Source organism: Vanacampus margaritifer, chromosome 2 (genome assembly GCF_051991255.1).
Source record: "Vanacampus margaritifer isolate UIUO_Vmar chromosome 2, RoL_Vmar_1.0, whole genome shotgun sequence".
Classification (NCBI taxonomy): domain Eukaryota; kingdom Metazoa; phylum Chordata; class Actinopteri; order Syngnathiformes; family Syngnathidae; genus Vanacampus; species Vanacampus margaritifer.
Genome location: NC_135433.1, coordinates 37,835,786 through 37,860,317, shown reverse-complemented (window position 1 = coordinate 37,860,317; position 24,532 = coordinate 37,835,786). Strand labels below are relative to the sequence as shown.

General features: G+C 41.7%; 1 protein-coding gene across 1 annotated transcript; it reads right to left on the bottom strand.

The window, feature by feature from the left end:
• Positions 1-441: 441 nt before the first annotated feature.
• ranbp3b (RAN binding protein 3b) lies at positions 442-22,723 on the bottom strand. The gene is made up of 17 exons (XM_077558553.1): positions 22,581-22,723; positions 14,437-14,492; positions 14,145-14,181; positions 13,989-14,066; positions 13,841-13,912; positions 12,902-12,967; positions 11,776-11,868; positions 11,573-11,682; positions 11,364-11,483; positions 9,376-9,476; positions 9,231-9,306; positions 9,047-9,137; positions 6,868-6,995; positions 6,669-6,789; positions 6,406-6,548; positions 1,747-1,939; positions 442-1,658 (listed from the first exon to the last, which is right to left on the bottom strand). Exons 1-17 carry the CDS (start codon positions 22,600-22,602, stop codon positions 1,615-1,617), a joined length of 1,551 nt encoding a protein of 516 aa, XP_077414679.1. The 5' UTR covers positions 22,603-22,723; the 3' UTR covers positions 442-1,614.
• Between the last annotated feature and the right edge of the window lie 1,809 nt (positions 22,724-24,532).

Here is a 24,532-nt window from a genome sequence, read left to right as displayed (position 1 = left end):
GGGAAACCTCCAAAACCTGCGGGACTACCGGCCCCCGAGGACCGAGTTTGGACACCACTGCATTAGGATGATGACCCAAAACACACAGCTGAAAAAATTGGGAGTGTTCTGAAATGGCCTTCTATGAGCACAGATCTGAATCGCATTGAACATCTGTGGAAGGAGCTGAAATATGCCATCACAATCTAGAGAAGACACAAGGAGAGGGGCCGGAATACCTCTTGACAGGTGCACAAGTCTCATTGACAGTTCCATAAATGGTTTGATTGCAGTGATTGCCTCAAAAGGTCATGCAACAAAATATTATGCTATCATTTTGGTCCAGGCCTGCTTTAATTAGTTTTTTTTGTTTAAAATATTTTTGAACGAATATTTTCAGTGATCATTGTTGGTTTTTCTTTCATTATTGTAGGGGGAACCAACAATTAAATCACGTTTGGAAAACATTTATGGCAGAGGTTTATTTTGTAAAGGAGGTTGAGGAAGAACGAGGGACCAGGAGTTGGTGATGAGAAAAAAAATGGTGCACCATTAAATGATATATTCAAAAATGTACATGACCCTTAAAGGGGGAAATAAAAAGGGAGGGTACAGTTCTCACGCCAATGATTCCACACGCACACAATTTCATTCCAACATGTTTTCCAAAATGTAAATAAAAATATAAACACAATAAAGCCCTGGGATGTTTTAAAGAAATGCATACGATTACATGCAGGATGTTTGACAGTTGAATTTGTAAAAAAAAAAGAAAGAAAAAAAAAAGCCTGACAACAGGAGTATTCTTCTGCCTTTCAAAGCCGTCACATGAACAGAAAGCTGCATGGTTTCAGTCCTTTATTCACTAGAATATAGATTGATAGGATATCAAAGGAAACTGCTATTAATGACAAGTGGACTCTGGCTAGCCGTTACAAATAGCACAAATGTTGAGATGCCTCAAGATGACGCCCCCCACTCCAAAAAAATAAATTACAGTTGCCAAAAACCAAACGCACTGATCAAGTTTGGGGGGGGCTTTAGGAGGAGAGTTGGCAGCGGGCTCGATGCAGAAGAGCTGACGGGATAGACCGGTCGGACACCTTGTGGCATGTGTGGCGAGGCGGTTGCCCCTCAGGATGGTGCGGCATCCGGAGAAGGCGGGAGTGCGGGGGCGGCTGTACAGTGAAGTAGAAAGGTCCCAAAGTAGAAACTGCAGTCTTAACATGTGCCATACTTTAAAATGTAGAGGAAAAACACCTTTTACGCTCATCAATATGATGAGCAGAAAAGTCCCAAACCAAAGCTTTGAAGTCTTTATTTTTGCTAGTTGGGAGGTGGGGGGTGGGAGCAGGGGAGGGAGGGGAAACGTAGAGGAGAAACTCCGACACAACAGTAGGATCAGGAGAACAGGACTCCATTGATGACGCAGATTGGCTGGTGGGGCGGGAGACACTCCGGCACTGGTGGGATTGTTGGGGCGGGGGGGTTATTTCCTGGAGCTAGACTTCTAATATCCAAAAGTTACTGGTCTGGAGGGACCACGTTGGTCAAAGTGGCTGTCCGTGGAGATGCCGGCAGAAAAAAAAATGCCTCCAAAGTGGCATCTCTGCAGGCCGTCTCAAGGCGGTGGCGCTATGTGCTTCCCGCGGCCTGGTTCTCTCCTCCCTCTGTGTTAGCTGCAGGTGGACAAAATGGATACATGCTTCAAGAAGGGATATTTGGGGGAGGTGCAAAAAGGCACTCGGACAAGAAGTAGTTACTGACTCGTCGCGGGAGCCGAGGCCGAAGCGGAGGCGCCGCCGCCTTCTTCGTCGCTGTCATCCTCGTTGGACTGCGGCACCTCGGCCTCGGGGATGGTCGTCACGGGGGCTTCGGGCTCCTGGTCCGCCCGGCTCTTTAGGGCCAAAATCCGGTGATGCAACGCCGCCGCCAGTTGACCTACGTCCTTAGAACTGCCCTGAGGAACACAACAAGAGGAGATCAATATTTTCAAGTTGATCATTTAGGCATCCTTGTGGAAAACAACATAAGGTGTGAAACTTTGCTGCATGCTTTGATTGCGGGAGAGTCGCACCATCTGATGGAACATCAGAAAGCCAGTTCGGGGTCTTTGATTATGCCAGTATTGACCCATATACATTATGTCCAAGAAGCGTTCTCATTCAAATATTTACTGTTAATATGACTAATGCATTCGTATAAGTTTGTGAAAGAGACTACTGGCAATTATAATCTGAAAAAAAAAAGAAAAAAAAAAAAGGTAGCATCTGTGATCTTAAGAAGGGAATTGTCGTAAAGCATTAACCCCGCCCCGTGGTCCAAATTGCATCTTGTAACCTTATACAGGAGTCTTCCTTACCCAGAATTACAGGTGATATTTCTATCAAAAACAATTGTAGATCATATATATAAAACAATCAAATGTAAACCCACAAGTTTGATTTCTTGTGCTGTGTGATGGCATCTATTCTTGCATAGTGCAAGTAGCTCCCATTTAATCGGTTTCCACACAAACTGCAGTGTCTCTGTTTGAACACTTGGTGGCACCCACATAATGACATATTTCCTAGGCAGCCGAAGAGAGAGGCTAAAGGATTCTTTAGCGTCATGTGCTAACTTCGAATTGAAGCTGTTAATAATGAATAAAGACTAATACAAGATTAACTGCTGAGAATGCTACCAGATCATCAAACTCAATGTCCGCTACAGGCACAGACAGCGACGCCCATCCAATTGAAAACTATTTGTGGCGATCGAAGGCTTTTAGCTGCCGTAAACCGAACACAACAAGCTAGATGCTATGCTAACCGCTACAAACTACCCTGCCCGCCCAAACTACATTGACTACAATACAAACGTACCCTCTCAAATGCCTCACTTCGCTTTTAGTGTGGACGTTTTTCAGCACGCAGACAGAAACAACAACGCAACAGGCAAAAGATTTTTTTCTACAGACAGTTCTCGAAATGGACAGAGTGGATATAAGAATTTAAGACTTGGGTAAATTAAGTTTTAGACCTGGGATGAAAATGTGGGTGTTTTTAAGACATTTAAGGCCTAAAATTTTAGTTTTTGAATCTTAGACTTTTCAGACTTTTTTTATAGACCCCTTGAGAACCCTGTAAGTAAAATGAAAATTCTAAAACTATAATAACCCTGGTCAGGACCACTGTAAACCAAGGACCCTTTGCACATTTACACTTCTATTGTCAAGTTCAGGGAGCATGGTTAAGGACCCAAATGCAGGGAAGCAGAGCGCGGAGGCAGAAGTGGAGTCCAATCAAGGCTTTAATAAAACAAAAAGAAGGCAAACAAGGTACTGACCAGGAACCAAAAAACAAAGTCCAACAAGGCAATTAAGACTAGATGTGGAAGAAACAGGGCAAGACAGCCAGCGACAGCAGGACGTGGGGTAACAACAACAATGGATCGAGCCAGACAGAGGGGAAACAAGAGGCAACATACACACACACTAATTGACATAACGGGACATAACTGGGCAAGACACAATAGCAAAACAAAACACAGATCGTGACCAAAGCAAATAGACTACTGGTAACCAAAAACCCAACCCAAACCATGACATCTATCATTTCAGTAACAAGGCACCCTTGTAGAAAACAGCAAAGCGTATGGCTGGGCGATAAATCGATTTTTGAAAATTGTTTTGTTGTGAACGGTTAAAAAAATGATAACATCTATGTTTTTCCCCCCTTTCGTTGCGCCATGCCCGCAGCTTTCGCCCCCATGGGTTTCCGTAGCGTTAGTTCTGCCAGTCATGTCCTCACACACTCCATACGGGAGGAACTCAACAACAGCAAACAAACTCCCGCAAAAAAAAAATCCAAACAGTTTGCTATGTTATCGTGGAGGGTTAGGGTTATCCTAGTCATTTACACAAGGAAGCACGTATGACAAGAAAGGGGTACAATAAGCGGACACGTTGCACCTCGCTAATGTTATGGCACCCATGATGTATACAGTGAGGAAGACTCAATTTCACCACTTGCTGAAAACGGGAGAACCCAGGTATGTGCAACTCATGCTACCTAGCCGCAAGTATATTGCTCAAGTTGCCCCACGCCATTTGTTTAGGCAGTGGTTATTTTGCCGTGACTGGCAACTCAAATGCTAGCGATATTTTTGCTTTGAACGGCTGCAATATCGGTCAATCGCCGGAGCCAGGAAATCTTTAGCCTGCTGTAAATTAGATATTTTATCCTGATTGCTTATAGACATTTACAAGCTTATTTGAATGGAACAAATGTGCACGTTTGTGTCGCTGCGTGGTCGAAACATGTACGCTATCTCGTCAAGACGGACTCGCCTTGCAAGCACTTACGGGTATGAAAGACAAGCTTACTTTCACTCGCCGTGCCCGTGACACTTATCAGCCTCTGCGTCATCTGCGACATAAAATCCTTATGAAATGTAGTATAGTGCGCTGGTAATGCTGATAACAACCTATTTTCAATGACAAAACAAATTGAAAAGTGAAAGGAGATCTACAGAAGGGGGTGAACTTAGTGAAGCGGACTAATCACGGTAAAATAGCCGATTTACGGCAGGCCAAGACTTTCTTACACTCAATTTACACAACAGTACTTGTACTTGTAAAATCAGCAGACAGTTTGAGGGGATGAGCTCAGACCTCAATTCCTACATTAAAGCCAAAATGTGAAGTTTATTAGTGTCATACTGAGGGGCACAAGCAGCACTGTTTATCTTTCAAAACAAAGTTGACAAAAAAAGTCTTACTTTTCTACTTTATCAACACGATTACAAAATTGGCAAATTGTACAAAAACGATTATTAATATTAGGGCTAAAACGAGTCCTCGTCATTTCTGATTGGTGGGCTGGTTCACGCTTGTTGCTAGTTGGCTAGTGGCTCGTATTAAGGTATAGCGGCGGACAGAGGGGAGAAGGCAGAAGAGAGTTGCAGCTGTATGTACTCGAATGTGGAGATGGAACGAGAAAGTGAATAAAAAGAGAAAATAAAACGCCAAATTGCAGTGTGACCTCCTGTCTCTAGTACTTCATTTCAGTTTCTTTTGGCGACGCGCAGCCGCCGAGCGCTATCCACGGAGTTGACTCGAACACCGGCCGAGACCGAGCAGGAACGGATAACAAAATACTGCCGGTATTCGCATTGTGCAAAACAACATCGGTTTGGCTAAGAAACTCCGAAAAATGGCATCAGCTAAGAGACATGCTTACGAGGCACAATTTAAACTGCAAGCTATCAAGTTACGCGGTTGTACATGGGAATAGAGCAGTCGCGATATAATTCCACATCAATTAATCCATGGTTCGGAAGGGGAAGAAGCAAGAAAACAAAGTTGAGGCTTCCGGGAAGATTAACGAAGGAACTCCAACTGGTCATTGAAACTGGGCTTTGAAAGTAAAATTGCGAGAAGCATGGGAGGGATCAATGAGAGAAGGCGAACGCACTCCACCAAAACAAACTGGGAGGCAGTGCCGGCTGGACAACGTACGCCACGGTAAGTGAATGGATTGTGGAATGTCTGGGTTTAAGTGTCTAATGTTTTTCATTGTTTTGCTTTCTTCTCTGTAAGGTAAGCATTATTAATTTTGGCCAGAACTATACAATAATATTTTCTCTTTAACCACCGCAAAGCACTTTGTGCACTTTATGCTTGTGTATTCACGTCCGATCCGTCCAGATCCAGTTTTTTTCACTTATAATCCGATATGACAGCCTTATTTTATTTGTATTATTTTAATATAAAATAAGTGCAAAAAATATGGAGTCAGTGAGTAATGTTACAACATAATTTTTACTCTGAAAATTCACTAGAATGCAAAATGAAAATCCGGAAAGTGTTTTGAGGCACGCCCACACAAGTTCTTTCACCACACCCCTGTCAAAACTAGCTTGCACCCCACAAGCCATACTGCACACATACTGCACACACTGCACCCCAACTTCAAATTTTTGCTAACATAAATAATATATATTATTATTAATTCTGTTTGGTACAAAAGGAACTTACATAATCATAGTGTTTCAAATAACTTTATATGTCTTAATATTTTTTTAATGTTTAAACATTTTCTTGTTTTGAACAAAATAAAATATCGTTTTGAATAATCGTGATTTCAATTATTACCAAAATAATCGTGATTATTATTTTTTCCATAATCAAGCAGCCTTAGTATTAATTAGCCCAGTGGAAACAGTTCATGGACGCCTTAAATGTGTCAGAATGTTTTGTTTTGTTTTGTTTTTTTTTTGGGGGGGGATGTGAATGTATATGAATGTTTGTGTTATGTTTCATATTACATTTCTAACCACTAACAATCAAGTGTACAAAGCTGAACCCAACACTCCTACTTTGGTGAAACGACGTACTTGCTTCCACGGCATCTAAACACGATAAAACAGTTTGGTAAAACCTACCGATATTAGGAAGACTTTGACCCCCTGGTCCTCTGTGTCTGTGGCAGTGACCCGTACGCTCTTGTCGCTTGCCTTGTCCACCTGCATCTGGGGCCAAAGTTTCGTGTTGAGGATCAACCGGAGGCTGCCCTGGGTCCTCATCACTGGTGGGAGTCAAAACAAAACGATGTTTGGTCATCACACCTCATCAACCGTGTCCTGTCAAATGTGTCCCTTAACAATGACAGGCTATTCATTGTATACTCTTTTGGCATGCATTTTACCTAGACGCGACTGTAGCGTGCCGTCGTCCGTCGACGCCATGTCATTGAGCCTCAGTAGACCCCGCCCTCGCTCTATCCACGACTGTGCCGTCTTCTCAAAGACGTACAACTTGCACTGCATCTGAATTGCCAGACAAAGCAAACATTAGTTGAGCATCTCATGCAGGTGCCAAAATGTCAAATGAAGCCTCTATGGTACCTGTAAAACATTGCTTTCCGATTCTTCTCCGGTTTTCACATCCACTTTCTCTAAGATGCACTTCTTGGCTGTAGCTTTGGTGTAGGCTGCGGCAGACTCCTCCAAAGACTCCGACACGCTGTTCAATGCTGAGAAGAGTGCACACTGTCAAGTGTTGAGCTGACTATTGATGTTGAGAGCTTGAACAGCCACTACAAACCACTTAAAGGTCACTCTTGAGGTTAAAGCACAAATAAGAGGTGGCCAGGAGCGTCACTTTTTCTGTATCCTGCCTGTAAAAGATGCCTTTTATTCACTATTGCCTACAAGTTGGCTTCAATATCCTGCCTGCCTTCACAAGGTTCTAGAGTTCTGCTCAATCAGAGCCTGTTGATTCCTATTGTGGTGTTCATTATTAACACCTGAATAACATAAAGGATTACTCAAGAGGAAGTCAGACTCTTGCTTCACCCCTCACTAAGATTTGAAATCGACACTCAAAGGGGGTGTTGCCTGGAGGACCGTTGGGGTGAGAATGGGGAGAGGGTTGGGCGTTTCGCTAAGAAACCGTTTAAGGAGGCGTGCACGAGAATGAGCCGGTGGGTGGCGGGGGCGACTACGTCATGCGGAAAAAGTGACGTAGTACGTATCGTCTCGTGTAATGAGAGGACAAACAGCCAAATTGTGTTTATCTCAGTGTTTAACCTTTAGATGACACCAAACACATGGTTTTTGGCCCCAAATCAAGCTTTAAACAAATACGTACTAAAATGTAAAAATAATGACCAGGACATGTAGATAGCATTTGTAGACACCAGTTTAACAGCAAAAAAAAGTTGATTAAGTGTTGATTTATGCTTTAAGCATGACACAAACATTCATTGTGGAGCATGTGAATTGACTTTTAAAAAAATCTGGATAATTTTGATTTTTACCATGCAAGCATGCAAGTGCCTGTGCATGGAGGCCAGTAGGCAGATTAAGATTAATAAAAGGCAAATGCACCAGAATTTAAGTGTCAAGCACGGTTTGAATGCCCTAGAGCAGGGCTATTTAAATAAATAATGAAAAGTATCAACAACTATCTTTACCAGATAAAAATGCACGAAGTGCCTCTCGCTGTTCAAATTCGTCAAGGAAACAGTGAGTAATTCTGCAAGAACAGAATTAATTGCAGCATCCATTCATCTGTTAGGTTTGTTTTCCCCACCGCCATCGACGCTTTTTGGTTCCGTCCCGCCCTAAACAACGCCTGGTTGGTCAGACCTAAAAAAAGGTCGGTTGCAAACGTATCATTGGGAGCAGTACAACAGGTATTCTCTGGAGTTTGTGAACTCACAAATACCGTGAACATTTAGCTTGCTGGCAAGATAAAGCCGATAGGCCAAAACATTTGAAGCATTTGAAATTTAAACGACTGGAATCGGTCAAGAAATGTGGAAGTTAACCATAATCAACATCAACTAAAAGTATCTCACTGTCCCTGAAAATGTATTTAAAAAAATGTAAATGAGCTGAACAGTTTAAAATTTAAATGACTGGAATCGGTCAAGAAATGTGGAAGTTAACCATAATCAACATCAACTAAAAGTATCTTACGGTCCCTTTAAGAAAAATGCAAATTCACGCACCCACATTTGACTTGGAGACGTCACGCACCCACATTCCATTGATATTGTATGAGAGACGCACACCTCGAACAAAAGCCTCTCACGACTTAACGGTTCAAGATGCAGATTCAAGAAATGGCTCGTTAGAACGGCAAGGGTTTGGGGAACGCGAGCACGCACCGAGTCAGATCGAGCCGCATCATTTGATACCTCATTTGTCCCGGTGCGATCTACGGTACGGGCCGCATTTTTGCGGAAAAATCTGGGGATTTTCTAGGATGGAGAGTAATATGTGCTGCTTTCAGCAGTCTCAGTCCGTCCGCCCGCCTGCCGCCCCAACCGCCCACCCCCCACGACACACGCACACAAAAAACTTGGGTACTGGATTGCAGCAGGCTGGAAACCTGTTTACAGACCAAAGTTGTGGAAATTCTGGATTGGCTGCAGGACAGATAGATTTAAGTTTGTTCCCCAAGGACTGCCTGTAAATTCAACTTCCCCTCAAGGGACAATACCGCCTTCATTTTCTGAGATGTATTTTTGCAGTCCAAGAGAACATAAATTGTCGCGTATGAAGGGGGGACAGTTACCCTTCTCTGGGGTGGCCTCCTGTGACGGAGGCTCTGAAGACTCTGGAACCTCTTTACTGTCTTCATTGGCGGTCTCGCCCTTGGGAGGACTCTGTGATGGGAAAAAAATATAGACAGAGACACGTGGGAATTTTACAACATTGTCCAACATGGCTGACTATGCAAACAAGCCGTCCGCACTCACCAAAACTCGTTCAGACATGTTCTGCCCAAAAACAAATTTCGCTCCACTGTCTGCACTGTTTGTGGCATTATTTAAACTGGAAAGACCGAACGGTTAAATGAATTTATGCAATAACAATAATAATAAATCATCAAGAGGTTATTACCTTGGGGTAGAGATGTACTGCAAAAAGTAATTGGTTCCCTCTGATTGACAGTCTCCTGGTAGGATGTCCTTTGACTTTTCTTCTGTACTGTTCTGGTCCAACTGGAAATAAGACGGGAACCACTCATCATTCTGAACATCTTCAAAAATCCAAGTCTAAAATGGGGTGCACACATACTGAAAAAAACAGGCCTAATATTCCTGCCTTACGACTACAGTCAGCAAAGGCCTGATAGTTGGATGTTTCTGAAAGATTCATTATCCTGAGTGATTATCCCGTGGTGTTGGGTGTGTCAAGTCACTTTGCCTCTCCATTCTGCTCAGAATAATGGTCAATGCTAGGGTTGGGCGATAAAACAGTAATTCTGTATCCTGGGGAGTCCAAATATGGCAACGGTGTCACTGTCAATACAGTCATAAAAAAAACAAAAAAAACAACCTTCAGTCTATAATGACCTATTATGATTAAACATATTTTTCTGATAACACGTCATTTGCAGTTTTCAAATTAATAATACTATAACAATTAATATTACTATAACAGTTTAAAATTAATAGGACGTAAGCTGTTGGTCATGCGAGTCACATGACCGCTCAGAAAGAGCGAGACAAAATGGCCAGTCGGCACAGCTCGGTTAAGCTGTCCCCAAAAAAAAAAAAACCCCTGCTACTATTTGGCAGCAAATGTTGATGAGGCCTGTATGCAAAATCTGCATGAGGACTGTAACGGTGTGAGATGGAATATACTTCGTACCACCGAACTCATCTGAGGAACAATATCCCCTGCTCACTGCTGCAAAGAGATGAGTTTGTCGGCTCAGTCCACAAACGTTTACCAACTGCTACAACTATTAAGTCCATATGACCTCCAGAAGCGCGCCACAAAATACTTTTATTTATACAAAAAAAATCAGTAAGTGATTTAGTTTTTCGTCCATGGAAACACATAAATCCAAGACCGCGGCACGCAAGTGAGTGTATCTGTGTTAAACAGGGACGAAGGAACTTTTCAACTTTCCCACACATGGGATCCACTTCTCTGGAGATCATCGAGCGACGGAGGGCGTAGTCGGCGTGGAGCGTCGCATGACAGTGAAATGTGGAGACGGTGTCAAAATTTAAATACCGCCCAACCCTAGTAAATGCTGACAAGCATAAATGTTAAACCTTTTCAGTAGGAATGAGTGATTAACAATTTTGGTTATCAATCAGATACCGTTTCTTTTCATTTCTAGATATCAAGTACTCACAAAGGCTGCCGATACAGTCACCTTTTGTTAACTTATTACAAAGGATCTAAATCAGAGTAAATTCTTTGTGTTTTAGTTTGGAATGAATTCTCTTATGCAGAGTAACTGTTTGCCTATAATCAGAACTGAATTTCTTTAAAATTACCAGCAATTTGTGTAATACAAATTTTATGTATCAAAAGTAATAGTGGTATCGTTTACTTGGTTTCAGTATCTGTGAGTAGAGAGATCAGTACTCATGGTGGTATCAGGCTGAAATAAAGTGTTATCGAACATTGATACTGCTCAATATCTGACAGCCAATCAGGAGTGTTGCCGGACACAAATAGAGGACCAACTGTGTTGAATGCTCGTCGCACAAATTAATCATCACAGCAAAAATGACAAGGAAAAAAGTTTGCCACCACAATGAAAATATCAGATAGACTAGGAGTTAGTAAAGATTCTTTAAATTCTTCTACTATAGTATTATGCTCTCTTCTATTTTTTCCCTCTGGCAATCTGGATGTCCTATGGCACCAGGCAGCCATCATTAGCAGGCTGTGTTGTGTTGGTCATTTCAAGTAAGCCACACACTAAAGGAGCAAAGTAAACAGGCACATGACTACTACTGTATTTCCTTGTAATGTGTGACATCTCACGTATAAATAAATACATAAACAAATAGTCTAATATGTTTAAAATTTGTATGTGTGTACCCCACTTTATGAGATAAGTGGTTGCATCTCACGGAACCCACCTTTGCTCTGTCTTTGATATTCTGACCAAATACAAAAGAATTTGCTACATCCCCTTCCTCCTTCTCATTTCCTCCTTCATCTTTGACCTGGCTTGGGCCGTCTTCCTCATTTTCGTGTTTCTGAAATGAGCGGGATTAAAAAAAAAATTAAAAAAATTAACAACTGGGGCCTGGGAGAAATAATTTCTTTGATGTGCATGCAAAGGTACCAGTGACGTGTTTGGGGCGGCTGAGTGCTCTGTGTTGTTCAGGAAAAGGGACTGGGGAACTGAAGGGCCGTCTGACGACTTCTTCACCCCGTTGGTTCCACATGTGGAGTCTGAATTGTGAAGAAAATGTGTGCACAAAGTGTCAAACAAGGTACGAATGACTTTGCAAGCATGCGGAAAACTGTGATTTACACAATACATACTAGATTCTGTGTGGGATTTGGAGGGTGGCGCTTGAAGAACTGCAGGGCGGAGAACGCTGCGTTGTTGCTCTTTCGGTTTCTGACTTGGGACGCCTGCAAGACCAAATGCACTTTTTGTTTTTTGTTTTATCTCTGAAGAGATTTTTCTATGCAACAGAATGTTTGCATCAATCATCCATAACATTTTTGCTCCTTTGAATTAATATGCAAATCCTGATTTCCACCAAGAGGAATGGAAGGTTTGGATACCGTTTAGTGGTACGCTTAGGTGTGTATATAGGTAGATGGACACTGGTGTTAGTTAATTGGTCAACAAAGAATTGTTGGAGGATTGAATCTGTGCTGTATTTACAGGTACTGTTATTTTTTTAATATGTGGTTTATTTTCTGTTGACTGTTTCCCCTCAAATTATGGCTCCTACTCTAATAGTCGCCGTGACCCAATTAGCTGCCAGTTGAGTCAGACAAATAAATGCCTTCCTTTTCCCATGAGGAAAAACTGCCACGACCAAATCAACAAACTCATTAAAATGGAAACAAATGACCTCTGGTGGTATAGCCAGGAACTGTTTTTAGGCACTAAATTCGCCGTACTCTTTTTCTTTTTTATAACTGAATGGCACAATTAGTTGTTAAGAAGAGGCCGATTGACTGTGCTGCTGTGGCTATATTAAATAATACAAAGAGAGGAAACAGGCAATAATTAAAGTAGAGTCTAGCTATTTCAGAGACCGTTGGTTCCAGTCATTGACTGCTTTTGTACATTTCCTCTACAAAGACTCTCCACACTTCACTTTTTCATCCACAGGTATGAATGAAATTATGTATTATTGTAAAACAATGCTTCATTAGTACAGCTTGGCGGCGGCTGGCTGAATGTCACTTATAGTGGGAAACATTTGTTTCTGTTGGCATTTTTGATTGGCTGTTACATCTGGGACGTTGCGTTGCCATTCACCTTTGCCTCAAAACATATTAGATAGATATTACACATGTTACAAATACGCTTCCTTTACCCATCTGCAGTTGACTAAATAAACACTGCCTGGTTCCTATTTGTGGATTGTACCATTTTGAGTTGTAAAACTTGTCAGAAGTGTGGCCTAAGGTGACATGGAGCACAAACCTGAACTGGGCGCCTGCCCGTGTATGAGAGTTGGTGGCTTTAATCTGAACCCAACTGGCTTCTCCTCTGGTGACGCCCGAAAGCAGGTGAAGGGACAAAATATTAAACATACATCAGTTACATAACAACTTATGTTCTTTTTTTCCACCCCATCTGAGCCATTTGGTCCTGTTACCATGGCAACACTCAGTCATTTATAAGATTATGCTCAATTCAAGCAAACACTAGTGCCTTAATTTTTTTATTCTACTGGCTCATCAGGAGTCTTAAAATGTGGCAGTGATCCAAGCACAGCAGCCACAAAGGAGAAAAACTACAAGCTGTGGTTGGGATGTTTTAGTCATCTTAACCCTTATGCCCAATGTCTCAACAATGTGTTCACTGGATGCATCACATTCACTGATCTGCATACCAGCTGACAAGTGTAATTCAATAGATTGAAGTGCTGCCTCCATTAGCGAAAATACAACCTATGTTGTCTTTGTCTACTTTGATGTATTTATTTAACGCCGGTTCAATAATAGTAGTAGAGGGTGAACAATGGCTAATTTATGAGACAGGACCTCCCCCTCAAAACAGACAATTTTCACATCATAATTTTAATAACCACAATTACAAATTTAGCCGCCAGTTTTGATCAAACAGCATCAATTGCTTTTTGGTGAATTCAGCATCCTAAAATTGTATTTATTATTTTATTATTATATTATTTATTATTTTATTTGGCAAAATAATGTTACACTTGGATCAAGAAATGTGGTTATAAAGTATAACAGTCATTAAACAGTACATATAAAGAAAATGCAAAGGTTCCAAAATTCAATTTTCATGACTATGGAAGAAGCATAAATTAACCGTATCTCCCACAATGGCTCATAAGGGTTAAAACAGCATTTTCCTGGTCTCATTCATCAGGGCCAAGTCACCCAGAAAGCTCACCTGGCTCAGAGTCAGAGTTCCCAGTAGGAGACTGGCAGAAACTGGGGGGCATGAATACATTGTTCTTGGGAACTGCAAGAAGTTGTGAGAAAGCCTCAGCATACAAATCAATCTGTGTGCTAAAAGCAAAAAGCAACAATGTTGTTACCCGACTGTAGCGGCGGGAATGATGAAGTCCTCTCCCTTTTTACTGGAGGGAAGTAGCTTGTGTCGTCTTTATCTGAATCTGAAATTGAAAATACAATTACAATTACTTGAATAAAAATAGCAAAGCCGTTGGCCTTTTCACACGTTAAGATTCTACCTTCTCCATCCTCTGCACTTGAGCCCTCTGCAGATCGCTGTAAAAACAAAAACAAAACAAAAAAAACTATCATCTAACCAGGTTAAAAATATCCTGATTTGTCATGTGAAAATTTACAATGCTGAACATTGGGACAACCGTGACTACAATTGAAATATGTGCCTGAGAAGCCCTTTTGTGGAGCCTTGTTTACAGTTCAGCCAGTGGTGAGGAATGTGCTAAGCGATTTCTTCAAAGGCGTTCTTATTTTAGCTCGCAAAAACAGCTTCATCGTCTTTGAGAAAGCACTCACCTTCTGAGTTTTGTCTTTTTGGAAAACAAACACAGGGGGCGCTATGGCAGGCTTGTCTGTCAGAAAAAAAAAAAAAAAGTTACTCGTCTAAACAGACAATGTTGTACTATACACACTCACGCATAAACACGGGGCAGCGCAAGATGGAAACTTTCTCAATACATGCATACTTACAGACTCAAATGCATTTGTTACGAGGTCGTAGAGGTTCTTTTGGGATCAATTAGGAAATGTTCAGGAGCAACTTTTTCTCCTCCACTTGTTTTATTAGTTTTGCTAAATGGACTGAGCTTATACAGCGCTTTCTAGTTTCTACACAATATGGGGCTTTACAATGCATCACATTCACCCATTAATACACCAGTAGTCAGCGGCTGCCATGCAAGACGCTGCCAGGTCCCACTGGAGGCAAATGAGGGTTCAGTGTTTTGCTCAAGGACACTTCAATTTCGAAACTGCCCGGCGATTGGCTGGCGACCAGCTCCTCTCGCCCACATTTCTGGCGGCTCTTTTAACAGTTTGTTTCAAGTTTTGTGTAACAAAAATAAAGAAGAACATTTTTCCTGGCAAACTCCCTCCATGTTTGAGAGCAGGTAGCCATTCTGATGTGAATGTGCAGTGTTTCTTCTACATTCATTTAGGAGCAGCAGCCCACAATTCCTAAATTCTAGCCACGGTGCCTTCAATTTTTTAATTAAAGTAGGAGGGGAGTGCAGCACGCAGCGTTACACCGGATAGAGAGTGAAAAAGACGACCAGACACCATTGGGAATTCCGTGAGTATCGTAAACAGTCAGGCTATTTTCGTTGCCTCCCACCCCCTATTATTGATTATTATTTATCGGCATGTGTCGCCGGCCACCATGCACATAGATCCCACGGCGACGAACGAGAATAGTAATCACTGCTTAACCGACATCAGGGCTCAACACTGCCACCAATGCGGCCAACTTTACAGTGTTTGCTGGTAAATAAATAAATAATTAATTCAGTTGCGCGCGTGCATGGTTTAATTAGTGGGGCAATGGATGTGTTCGAATCAAGTGCGAGGACAAGTCAAGCTAACAGTCACGTCTCCATTTGCTGCGAAGGGCAACTTCAAAATAGAAGCTTACCCAAGTAATACATGGACGTCAATGCAATAGTCTTGAATTTTGTCAACCCTTGCAGCGTGTAGTGGAGTGGTGGCTCTCTTGACTCGTCCGTTCTCGACGACCAACATCAACTCAACAACGCTATCATGAATCATATTCAATCGCTAATTAAGGACGGCAAGAAACCGTTAGTTAATTACGCCGTGATTGTATGATACAGCACAAGTCTCCGGCGTTAGCAGCTAGCAGTGGGAGTGTAAATATAGCAGTCTCTTGAGAGACTCAAGGTGCATTCATATGCAGTCGGAAATTTTAAATGGTCCACGCACGCACGCACATGCTTAGCTCAACTTTTGCTGTGTTTTTATGCTTTGTAAAGTGACCTTGGGTGTTCTGAAAGGTGCTGTTTTTAAATGAAATGTATTATTATTATTATTATGATTATTATAAAATAGCCCTAATCCAGGTAGTACGTTTGCCTCAATGAATATGCAAGATGCGGCATTTACACACTATTTGGCAAAGTGGGAGGAGAAATGTAAATAGATAATAATAGCACATACACTGTGATCTGTCAAACCTGGTGACTGCATCTATTATTAATAGATTTCAATTCAAGGCGTAAAGTTAAAGAATTTTTTTCCATTGGCCCACCCATTTTTAACCCGGGCCCACAGTACGTGTGACACATGCGGCTGCATGATAGCCGCTGCTGCCTGTCACGCGCTGAGGACAAAGCTCGTACATCCAATCCGTCTCTGACCACTTTTCCATCTCCGTGGGGGACGCATAGCACACGGTGTTTGTGCAGCAGCTCAAAAAGAAGCCAAAAGCCAACGAGGAAATGCTCATAGAAGTGCTCGACGCACGCCCCGGGGATGTATTCACCAATATCAACAGTCTCCTGCATGCGCGCTCCTCACCTCACCCATGACAACATGTAGAAAGACTATCTTCAGCTGTCAAAAGGATCAAAACACGCAACAGTGCCACAATGTTGACTGATAGACTGAACTCTTTGTCCCTGCTTTCTTTCAAAAAAGAATTGACCGATTCTCTGGACTATCAGGACATTATTGCTGTGTTCAACACAAAACCGTGCCGTCTCCTGCTGTAAATGTCCAAATCCAAATCCAATAAGATAAGATAAGATCCACTGATTGTCACACCCATCTAAGTGGGGCGAAATTTGCTCTCCGCATTTGACCTATCCCCTGAGGGAGCGGTGAGCCGCAACAGCGCCGCGCTCGGGAATCATGTGGTGATCTAACCTCCCAATTCCAACCCTTAATGCTGAGTGTCAAGCAGAGTGGCAATCGGTCCCATTTTTATAGTCTTTGGTATGATCCGGCCGGGAATTGAACCCACGACCTCCCAGTCTCAGGGCGAACACTCTAACCACTCGGCCACTGAGCTGAACAAAAAAAAAAAATAATAATTTTTTTCTAGCCTTATTGGATAAGTTCGGCGGGCCAGATTGAAACGCACAACGGGCCGTATTTGGCCCGCGGGCCGGGGTTTGCCCATGTCTGATCTAAACAATGCGGGCTTTCTATCGAGCTATAAAAGATACAAACAAGGACTGACTGATATCCATAAATGCCATATTTCTAATGATGTTCAAATGAAACAGGTACCTCGAAGCGAGCGTTGAACTTCCTGAATCACACTGCTTCGAATTTGTGCTTAGGAGCTTGTATCATTCTGCAAGTATCACGTGACCGACAACGTTCGAAGTTTCATACGGCACAGCACGTATTGACGACCGGAAACGCTTTGGTGGCTGGTGGGCCCGCGAAACCACGAGCTGGAATTTGTGCGGTCCTTTGACAAGTTCAATGTCGGTTGGCCTCCTCTGGGTGGTGAAGTTGTACTGCCACTTCGCTTTAGTACAGGAGGCGTGGGTTCGCTTCACCCCACCGGGAGATCATAGTGAGATGGGATTATTTTTTGGGGGGTTTTCTATTCAAAGTTACTTATATTAAATGTGTAATATTAAGGGTCTCGTTTAATTAATAATTAACCAACACCAAGCATGGTGAAATTTAATTAATCATATTGCTTGTAACTGTTGCCTCATCATTTACTTCTTTTGTCCACTAGATGTCCCATATGTTGCTTTCACTGAAGCACCAAAGCTCTGATTCTTTTTCGGCACAATTTGAAAGAAAGCCTCAAAGGTTCACAAAGGTTCACCCGCACATCTCTACATATTTCATTCACAAGTGAATATTTTTAAGTGTGCACCACATCATACATTACGGTAGAGTACTGTACTATAGCTCCCCCCTCTCTGCCACAACCCCGCCGAGCAGCACTGTGCCATTTGCACATTTCAACTACCTCTCTGTCTGGCGATCCACGGCACAGGAGCCAGTGGCCATGGCACACGCACTCTTCATGCACCCAATATTGGCGCCACACTGTATGTACATTTCAGAGGCTTTCCTGGAGGATCTTCATGAGAAGCAGCCCTCAGTCGTCTTTATCGGCGTAGTAACAAAACATACAATATCTCTTCAGCTTCAAAATCACTTGACTCGGTGGTCGCCATCTTGACTCGTCATACGCTCCAATCACATTCATGTGCACTTCACGGACAGTCGGAAAACATACTTTACACCACATTACACCAACAATGCCTTCCACTTCAGCAGCTTCACGTCATTAACTCATCTATGTATAGTAAGCATGGTTATTATGTTTTAATTGCATTGTACTGTGTAAAATTTTGGGGACATTGGGGGAAACTCGATGTTATAATTTTTTTAATCGTCCAAAACAAAACACTAGATTTAATTCAAAAAATCGATTTATCGCCCAGCCCTAGTGTATATAATTACATTTGTTTCATTAAAAAAAAATGTTTTAGATGTGTTTTAAAATATATTTCATAACATTTTAATTTTAAACAAAATTTTATATCATTTGACTTACAAACAACCTCTCAGAACCCATTGGCTTTGTAAGTTGTGTAGGGACAGAGTTTTTCCCTTGGTATGCTTCATTTTCCATTATTCATTTTCTTGGTAAGCAAAGCAAAAAAAGTGAGAATGGATTTTGTGAAAAATGCATATTGACAAGCCACAAAGCTTCTGGAAGAACGTCCTTTGGACAGATGAGACAAAACTAAAGCTTTTTGGTAAGACATCAACTATGTTTATACAATATAGGGGTGTGAATTGTACCTGGCGATTCGATCCGTATCACGATTAATATGTCACGATTCGATGCCGATTAATCCTGATGCAACTCTATAAACTGATTATTGCTTCTTCTTTTTTTTTTACTCAAATATAGAAAATACTAATCAGTAAACTTGTACATGTACACTGTAAGATTTGTATGATGAAAATGCATTTATCTGAGACTTATAACTGAACTACTGTATTTACCAAACAGGTTGCAGTTTTATGTTTGAACAGCCCTGAAATAAAATAGTAAAACTTAATGTTACATTAATAGAACATTCTTCCATGATTAAAGTGTGAACCCTAACACTAAGTAAGACGTTTTGTTTAATATTTCCATCAAAAAAGGATGTTATAAAAATCAATTTGGCCGCATTTAGAATCAATTAGAGAATTACGCATTGTAAGGTTGCGGTATATTGCAGAATCAAAATTTTTTTTTAACTCCCCCAGTACATGCAAAAATTAAGCATATCAACAAAAGAACACTATTCCTTACTGTGAAACATGGCGGGGACTCGGTTATGGTCTTGGGCTGCTTTGCTACATCAGTTTCTTAAATCTGTGCAAGGTACAATGAAATTTCTAGACTATCAAGGCAGTCTGGAGAGAAATGTGCTTCCTAGAGTAAGAAAGCTTGGTCTCAGTCAAAGAGCATGGGTCTTACAACGGGATAACGATCCAAATCACATGAAGTATGATTACACGCAGGGCAGGCATAACCCTTTTAAAACCCAAATATTGGCGATATTCAGGTTTTGAAAATGTGTTTACTTTTCAAGAAATATTATTTGTTGTGACTTTTGTAAACTTTCAAGTGATTTCAGTGACTATTGTGGGGTTATCTGTCATTAACTCTTTGACTGCCATGGACATTAAAAGACGTCAAGTAAAAACCTACGGAGGGCCGCCAATGACGTCATCCAATTTTTTTTTTTGAAACGGGTGGAGGAAAGCCTTGGCCAGCTGCTGTGAAAGTTTCAAGCAGATCGAGTTAGCCTAATGACTATTTTTGGCCCCTAGATGGCAGCAATGACTCTTTTGACAAGATTGGGTAGGCGTAAGTAGAAGACGTGAGGCGGAGCTAGAGGGGACAATGGCTGGGGAAGGGAAGAAAACATGGCGACCGGTTGCAAGCAGCTCACGGTGGAGCAGTTTTTTTCAAAGACGAAAAGCATCGACCAACGCTAAAGAGCACATTGATGACGACGATGATCATCATCGATGATGATGATGGTGACTCCGAGGTTGGAAGCATTGACGCGGCAGCCGAAGACGTGAGGCGGAGCTAGATGGCTGAAGAAGCGAACAATGGCGACCAACGGTTGCAAGCAGCTCACACTTGGGAATTTTTTTCAAAGACGAAAGGCATCAACCAACGCTAAAGAGCACATTGATGACGACGATGATCATCATCAATGATGATGATGATGGTGACTCCGAGGTTGACGCTGAAGTTGCAAGAGTTGACGCGGCGGCTATGACGACGTCATAAAGGTTCACCGGCTTGCGATGCTAACAACGGAAAACGCGGAGCACAACCGAGCAAGCTCAGGCGGACGTTCAATCGGACGACGAAGAGTGCCCCGAGTCCAATGCATATTCATCGGAGGAGTGGGTACAGTCTGCTACTTGCCATTCCCCGGAAAAAAAGGCCGTCAAGAAAGTGTAACGTCTGCACGCAAAAGGAGCCATCGCAAGTGAAACTAATCTGTTGTGCAAATCCTGCTGCATCTCCTTGCATGCATGGGAGCGTTACAAAAAGAAAAACTGTATTTGAAACATCCACATAATTGTAAATAGTACCACAGTTGCACACATTTGTAAATAGTTTGCGAAATTGTTTTGTCAAATTGTTACACTGTTTGAATGGAAATAAACGTATTTTGCAACCAAAAAACACTTTTTCATTGTTGGTGATAGCGTTTTACAGAAGTAAAGCACTATTTAGGTGTTTGTGGCATCATTCATGGACAAAAAGAAGTGTACAATTCACTAGAGTGCATGAAATAACATCGTTTCACAAAAAGCTCTTTTTCTCCGCTTTTTGTTTCAAAACAGAGCATTTCGGTGAAACTAACCATTTTCTATTGTTGATTACTGAAGAACGGAATAAGGTAGAAACAAACTTTTTTTTCTGATGAAAGATGAGAGTTCAATCTTTCATTTGGTAGTATGTGTGTTTCCATAGTCCAAACAACATTTTCTGTGGACCTTGAAAGATCAGTCAAAATGCTTAAATCGGCTGGCACTGGCGACATCCCGTTTCTGAAAACGTCTGGCAGTCAAAGAGTTAACAAAGGGGTACCAACAATTTTGTCCACGTTCCATTAAAAAAAAAACGCAACTACGCACATTTGTAAAGACGGAAACGTGACAGGATCCTACATTAAGCCTTTTTGATATCGGGTCACCTTGATCCAAATTGTTTTATTATAATTTTTTAAAATTCATTAATTATGGAGGATTTTAGAGGCCATTAAAGTGCATACACCATGTTTATTTACCACATACATTATACTAACATACATTTGTTAAATTATTAAGACTTTTATGGAGATCCTTTTCGGTGTGCAGTGGGATATGGACAGTGTGAATTAGTTTATTAATCTATGAAGCTCCTACTATTGTGTCAAGATCGGCAAAAGCAATATTTTTACATTAGACATAGCATTGGCCTGCGTTCACAGGCATGTGTCAGCCATGTTTGATTTTTAGTTAATTTAACTAAATTAATTAAATTTTATGCTGCACACACCTATTGCAAAGAGACAGTACATACAATTTAGTTGCCTGTGATCAACTTTCAATTTTTAGATCCAGCTTTCAAATCGTATGCCATTGGGTGTACCTAACGTTGTGTCTGGTGCGTACAATAACGGGAAATACTAGACAGTCGCGTGAATAAATGCAATCAGAACTAGGATAACATTGAAATAGTGTCGAGATTAAGACACCAATTGGTGGCTATTAGTAGCGCAGCAAACATTCTCGTAAACATGACGACATAGCATGTCTATTAGTGTGTGTGAGACCTGCGTTGTTCTCAAGTAGCACAACACCACCTCTTGGCAAGTTATCGCATTTTGATTCATAAACAAATACGAGCATCTTCCACAGACACCATCCAGCAAGTAGACGGTGCCATCCGGTTGTACCGTGGCGGCAGGGAGGAGGCGAATAGTCGAGCGTCGGTCCGGTTGAGAAGGTTCCACAAACGTCGTTAGCGACAATATTGACACCGCATGCTAAATGTAACGACAAGCACTCCCGAAAAGGAGCATTAAGCCACAAAGACAATTTAACGAGCAAGAGACGATTTTACCCGCCTAAATGCACGTCTAGCGAGCCCGCAGCCGGCCGCTAACAACATGGGGGGGCTAATAAAAAAAAGAAGAAAGAAAATATCTTAAAAGTTCCCACTCACAATCTAACAGACTCGAGCTGACACGTAGTCGTTAGTTACAAATAGGGAAATACTATTTATGATGATGAACGAGTAAGATAATGTTAAATGTACTAGGCTGTTTAACAAGTATAACACACTGGCTATAAATAGCCGGGTGCTAGCATTGTACCATAAGACCGCTAGCTAGCACGTTAGCATTGGAGGGCGTTGCGAAGCTTTCCAGCTATTAGCCGCATCCCAAACCTATAGCCACGTTAGCTTGTTTGCTAACAGTGTAGCCTAGGAAACGCCGGGAAGCACTCGTGTGACTCCACCGGCGCCGAAAGAGCCGCCGGCCAGGCTCTTATCGTCCTTGGCCGAAGCGCAAACGGCATGAAATGCGACGCTCGGAACTGGGCAGTGAGTGTTTTTGGGTACCCACCTCCCCGGTCCACACTGCTAAGCGACTCACCTTCGTTCGCCAAGTCCGCCATTTTACTTCGACGCTCACACACCCACAAGCCACCGCGCAGATAAGACACGCGCAGACCGGGAGAGGGAGCGCTCACTCGGCCGTCGTCGACTAGCTGCTGCGTCCCGCCTGCATCTGCACTCGTCTGCTTTCGTCTGACTGCGTCTGCACTCGTCGCCCTTCGTCGACTTTCGTCTGAGCGCCACAGCAAAAAATTAAACAATGTCACAAGTCCAATGTGACACTTGGTTAAGTATATATATATATATTTATATATATATACGATTCGATCCGTATCACGATTCATAGGTCACGATTCGATTTGATGCGATTAATCCCTATACAGCATTTTTTTAAACTCAAATTTATAAAATACTAATCAGTAAACTTGTACATGTACACTGTAAGATTTGTTTTTCATGTTTTGCAAATCCAAGCGAACTTGCAGGCCTTTTTTTTTTCCTTAGGCGCTTTGGTCGTCATGGTGATCTCTCTCTCTTGTCTCTCATGATGGATGGCAACATGACAAGGCCCTTGGCGGTCAAAACAAACGGACACTAAGGAGCCTGAGGCGCTGGAAAGCAAAAGCAGGCACACAACTTAAATTAAAGAGGGACCACGCCAAGATCAGTGACGGGATGATCACGAGAGGTAAATCATGACAAGTACTGTATAAAGTTAAAGTACCTCAGATTGTCACGCGGCGTGATTCAAGGCCATCTAAGTGGGGTGAAATTTGTTCTCCGCATTTGACCCATCTACTGAGGGATTGGTGAGCAGCAGCAGTCTATAGTTCAGTTTATATAGTTTATAGTTTATAGTCTTTACTCTTTGGTATGACCCGGCCGGGTTTGAACCCACTACCTCCCAGTCTCAGGGTGGACACTTTACCACTAGGAACTGAGCTGGTTGCTGTATATACTGTATATGACAAAAAACAAAAACACTAGCAGAGAATTGGCTTATATTAGCTGCTTTAGTGAAACTGTTGTTGTCTGCAGATTAGTTGATTTAAAAAAAAAAGAGAGGAAGTGAACACATGACTATTTGTTTCAATTTGATGTAACCTTTTAGACAAACAAACCACAGTTAAAAACAAGTATAATAAAAAGAAAAATGCCGACAAATAAATAATGAAGTAACACTAATAAATAAATGTTTCTCAAACACTAAAATAAAAATAAATAAATAAAACATTGAAAATCTAACAGCAACATACCAATAAGAAGCGTAAAACATCAATAATGAATATTTTATTCAAAGTAAAAATAAATAAAATAAACACAGATAAAATAAAAACAGCAGTCCGATAAAATTATACAAAATAATGTAAAAATAAAAATAAATAATACTGCTAAATAAAATAATAAATACATGCGTAAAACAAAAACTAAAATACAAAAAAAACCTAAAGTAACGTACCGATAAAAATTATAAACAATTAATGCATTTCTGATGACAACTTATTCTTCTAATTGCAGAAATTGCATAAGGTTTGAATTGTACAAATTTCAAAAAGTTCAGTTTGACCACTAGAGGGAGACATTATTTTAATTGGGGTTATGTCTCCTGTCGTCAGACCACTTGACTAGGTCCAATGTATCAAAAAATGCGGCCATTGTATATGTCATTATAACGCAACACAGAACTTCCTCAAAAACACAACTTCTTTGCCAAGGTCTTACTCCACCTTACCTCTCTGAGCTCCTCCACATCCTACGCAATACGCATCTGCCCGTAGTGCCCGGTGCCTCAGGTCAGCGGACCAGACATGACTGGAGGTACCGAGGACTATAGGCTCAGTGGGGATCGAGCCTCTTCAGTTTGCCGGTACCTCCCTTCGGAATGACCTTCCATCAGTTACATACCAGGCATTCACCCTCTCTATCCATATAAACATATTTATTCTTTAGCCTTTGCCTCAGCATGAGACTCGGCAGTGTTTCAGTGTT

Excerpts from the sequence above, each read along its gene's own strand:
- ranbp3b (XM_077558553.1), bottom strand. The coding sequence starts at position 22,602 with ATGGCGGACTTGGCGAACGAAG. Across the intron at positions 6,996-9,046 it reads GGAGGCCACCCCAGAGAAGG|CATTGAACAGCGTGTCGGAG; the intron begins GTAACTGTCCCC and ends CACTCTTCTCAG. Across the intron at positions 6,549-6,668 it reads CACGCTACAGTCGCGTCTAG|TGATGAGGACCCAGGGCAGC; the intron begins GTAAAATGCATG and ends GACTCCCACCAG.